At 34.7% G+C, this 2,464-nt stretch overlaps 1 protein-coding gene across 1 annotated transcript; it reads left to right on the top strand.

Moving 5' to 3' along the window:
• Window positions 1–4: 4 nt before the first annotated feature.
• On the top strand, window positions 5–1,645 carry LOAG_14601 (hypothetical protein; the record flags this gene model as incomplete). The annotated part of the gene is made up of 3 exons (XM_020448832.1): window positions 5–11; window positions 442–521; window positions 1,339–1,645. 3 exons carry the CDS (start codon window positions 5–7, stop codon window positions 1,483–1,485), a joined length of 234 nt encoding a protein of 77 aa, XP_020301051.1. The 3' UTR covers window positions 1,486–1,645.
• Window positions 1,646–2,464: the final 819 nt, after the last annotated feature.

The raw sequence follows: 2,464 nt of genomic DNA, 5'->3' as shown, positions 1-2,464 counted from the left end.
CAGAATGACACGTAAGTTTTCATTTAAATGTTTGAATTTTAGTAGTGATTCATTTTCTTTAAAAATTTGTATTTTAATACATACATATTTGGTGCTTTCTTTTCGATGTAATGTTTTAATTTGTTAGAATTAAGTAATTTAGTAGAATTAAGTTAATTTTCTCTCTGTATTTTGCTATTTATCACGGCATTTATTATTCTCATATTTCATGGGGTGTTTTTGTTATTACAAACCATTTACTTATGTTGCCAAAATCTTTTACTAACTTTTTTTATTGCAGTAAAAGAAGTGATGTTATGAGAGAACGGCAAAAAAAGAAAATACATTTCGAACAAAAATTTAATTTTTATTCAGCTCACCCTTTTTTTACAGTTGTACAAAAAAGATGTCACATATATTCATTCACATATCAACTAAAAGCAATTGCAAATATACTTTCAGGTGGTAATCAGCGTGAATTGGCCCGTGAAAGAAATCTGAAAAAGCAGCAGCAGCATAAGAAGTCACAACCTCATCAGGATGTTAGTGAATTATTATTTAAAACTTTGCTATCCTCTTTTCATGTTTTAATGTTTTGATGTCCTCTTCTATTCACTCATCTGTACGCTAGAATCATGAAATGGATTCATTTAAATTATATGGTTATGGAAGTTTCATCGGTGTTTGCCGACCGAAGAACAGCATTTAAAGAACTACCCTAATGTTTGTAATAGAGTTAAAGAAGTGATATCTCGGTGTTGCCAATGCAGCTATACTGGAATACTCTTCGAATTTCTGTCAATGTTCTAGTAATAACTCTGTACGTGCGAAAAATGATAGTCCCGAACTAAAACTATTAATAAATCTAAGGAACAGCTTATCTCGTCATGCAGCAACATCAGCGAGGTGGAGGATGTTGTGCTGAAAGTCCCGATATTTTATGATTCTTACCAACTGGTAAGATTAATGAAGAAAAACAGTTCTGCATCGGATTCGAGTAAGGATCCATTATTGTGCTAAAAGATTTAGTTGACATGTCGGACGGAAGCTGGATTATTTGATATTAGCTCGACTGAACTTCTATGGAATCCGACCTGGACATTAATCGCTATGGGAAGTGGTGGCGATCGGATGACTCCGATATATGATGAGAAATTCTCACAATCGATAAGCAAGCTGAGAAAAAATTAGTGCCTCACGCCATCTATGGCCGATAGGTGAATGAAATGGTCCATGGAAAGCATTTTTCGCAGTAGGAAGGTGAGAAACGCTAGCTCGATGTTTATCTGGTGAACAGTCCTGACCACATGTGAATCTTTTGTTAGAAATGTATAACTAATTACCGGAGGTTAATTTCAGGGCGTAAAATTAGATAACAGAATGGAACGGGATGCAGATATCATGCGTAAAAAGCAGGAAGCAGCAGCAGCGAAGAAAGCAGCGGAAGAAGCAGCTGCGCGTGCTGAAAAAAATAAAAAAATCCAAGTATTCGACCCGCTGAAATGATTCCTTCATTATCCACAATGAAAAAGCTTGTGTATTACAATACCCGCCTTCTGCTTCCTTCTTTGCCTCCTATCGGAGCTGACCTTTGCTCCTATTCCTTTCTTTTCTTTTTTTGGTAACTGATCGTCTTTTAGAATGATCCAGTACGTGACAAATTCTGCCTTAATTTGAGAAAAGTCTTTCTTGATAGTATGACTGCAACGAAATTGGAAATCACATCATTTCCTATTCATCCATTTCGTGTACTTCTGTGTTATTAATTCCTTCGATTCTCTCCGAAGTGTAATTTTCAATTAATCAGTTGGTTATTTGCAAGCGAGATGCAAGCAACTTTTGAAATAGTGAATAAATCATTCACTATTTCAAACGACTAACAGCCATGCATCATGAAAACCCCAGCTTGTAACAATCATTGGTTAACCATCGATCTATGAATGATGAACGAATTGTGTATAAATGTCATCTGACCAAAAGCAGAAGATTCTTGCTGGAAATAGACGAAGGCTTTGGAATCTCCTATATATTGTTCGTATGTCATAAAGAAGAATGAATGAGGACTAGGTAATTTTGGTTTCCGTATTTCCTATAACGGAAAATCCACATTTGGAAGACAATTTGGTTTCTATTCGTAAATGTTCGTTTTCAAACATATCATTAGCTGGCCATTTATTGTTTGATATGACATAGTAAACTTCCAAACGTTTAACCAACAACTTAAAACATATCGAAGTACAATGAATTCAGTAATCAGTATTTCATTTTTTTGTAAAGGTGAAGTCGATTGATTCAACACGTTGTCACAGATGACCAAAATAAATAACATCTGAAGAATGAAGAGGGCGATTTTTCGTGGAACAAAAGAATTCTGTGAATTTTGTTTGTTTGAAATGCACCCAGGATTGATGGACTAAATGTTATAAGAAAAATTGAAGTGTAAGAGAATAAAAATGAATAAACAAAGGGAGTGGACAGATTTCCA

Source organism: Loa loa (assembly GCF_000183805.2).
Source record: "Loa loa unplaced genomic scaffold supercont3.443, whole genome shotgun sequence".
NCBI classification, from domain to species: domain Eukaryota; kingdom Metazoa; phylum Nematoda; class Chromadorea; order Rhabditida; family Onchocercidae; genus Loa; species Loa loa.
Note: the sequence above shows the minus strand (reverse complement) of the source record. Positions and strands in the feature narration are given on the sequence as shown.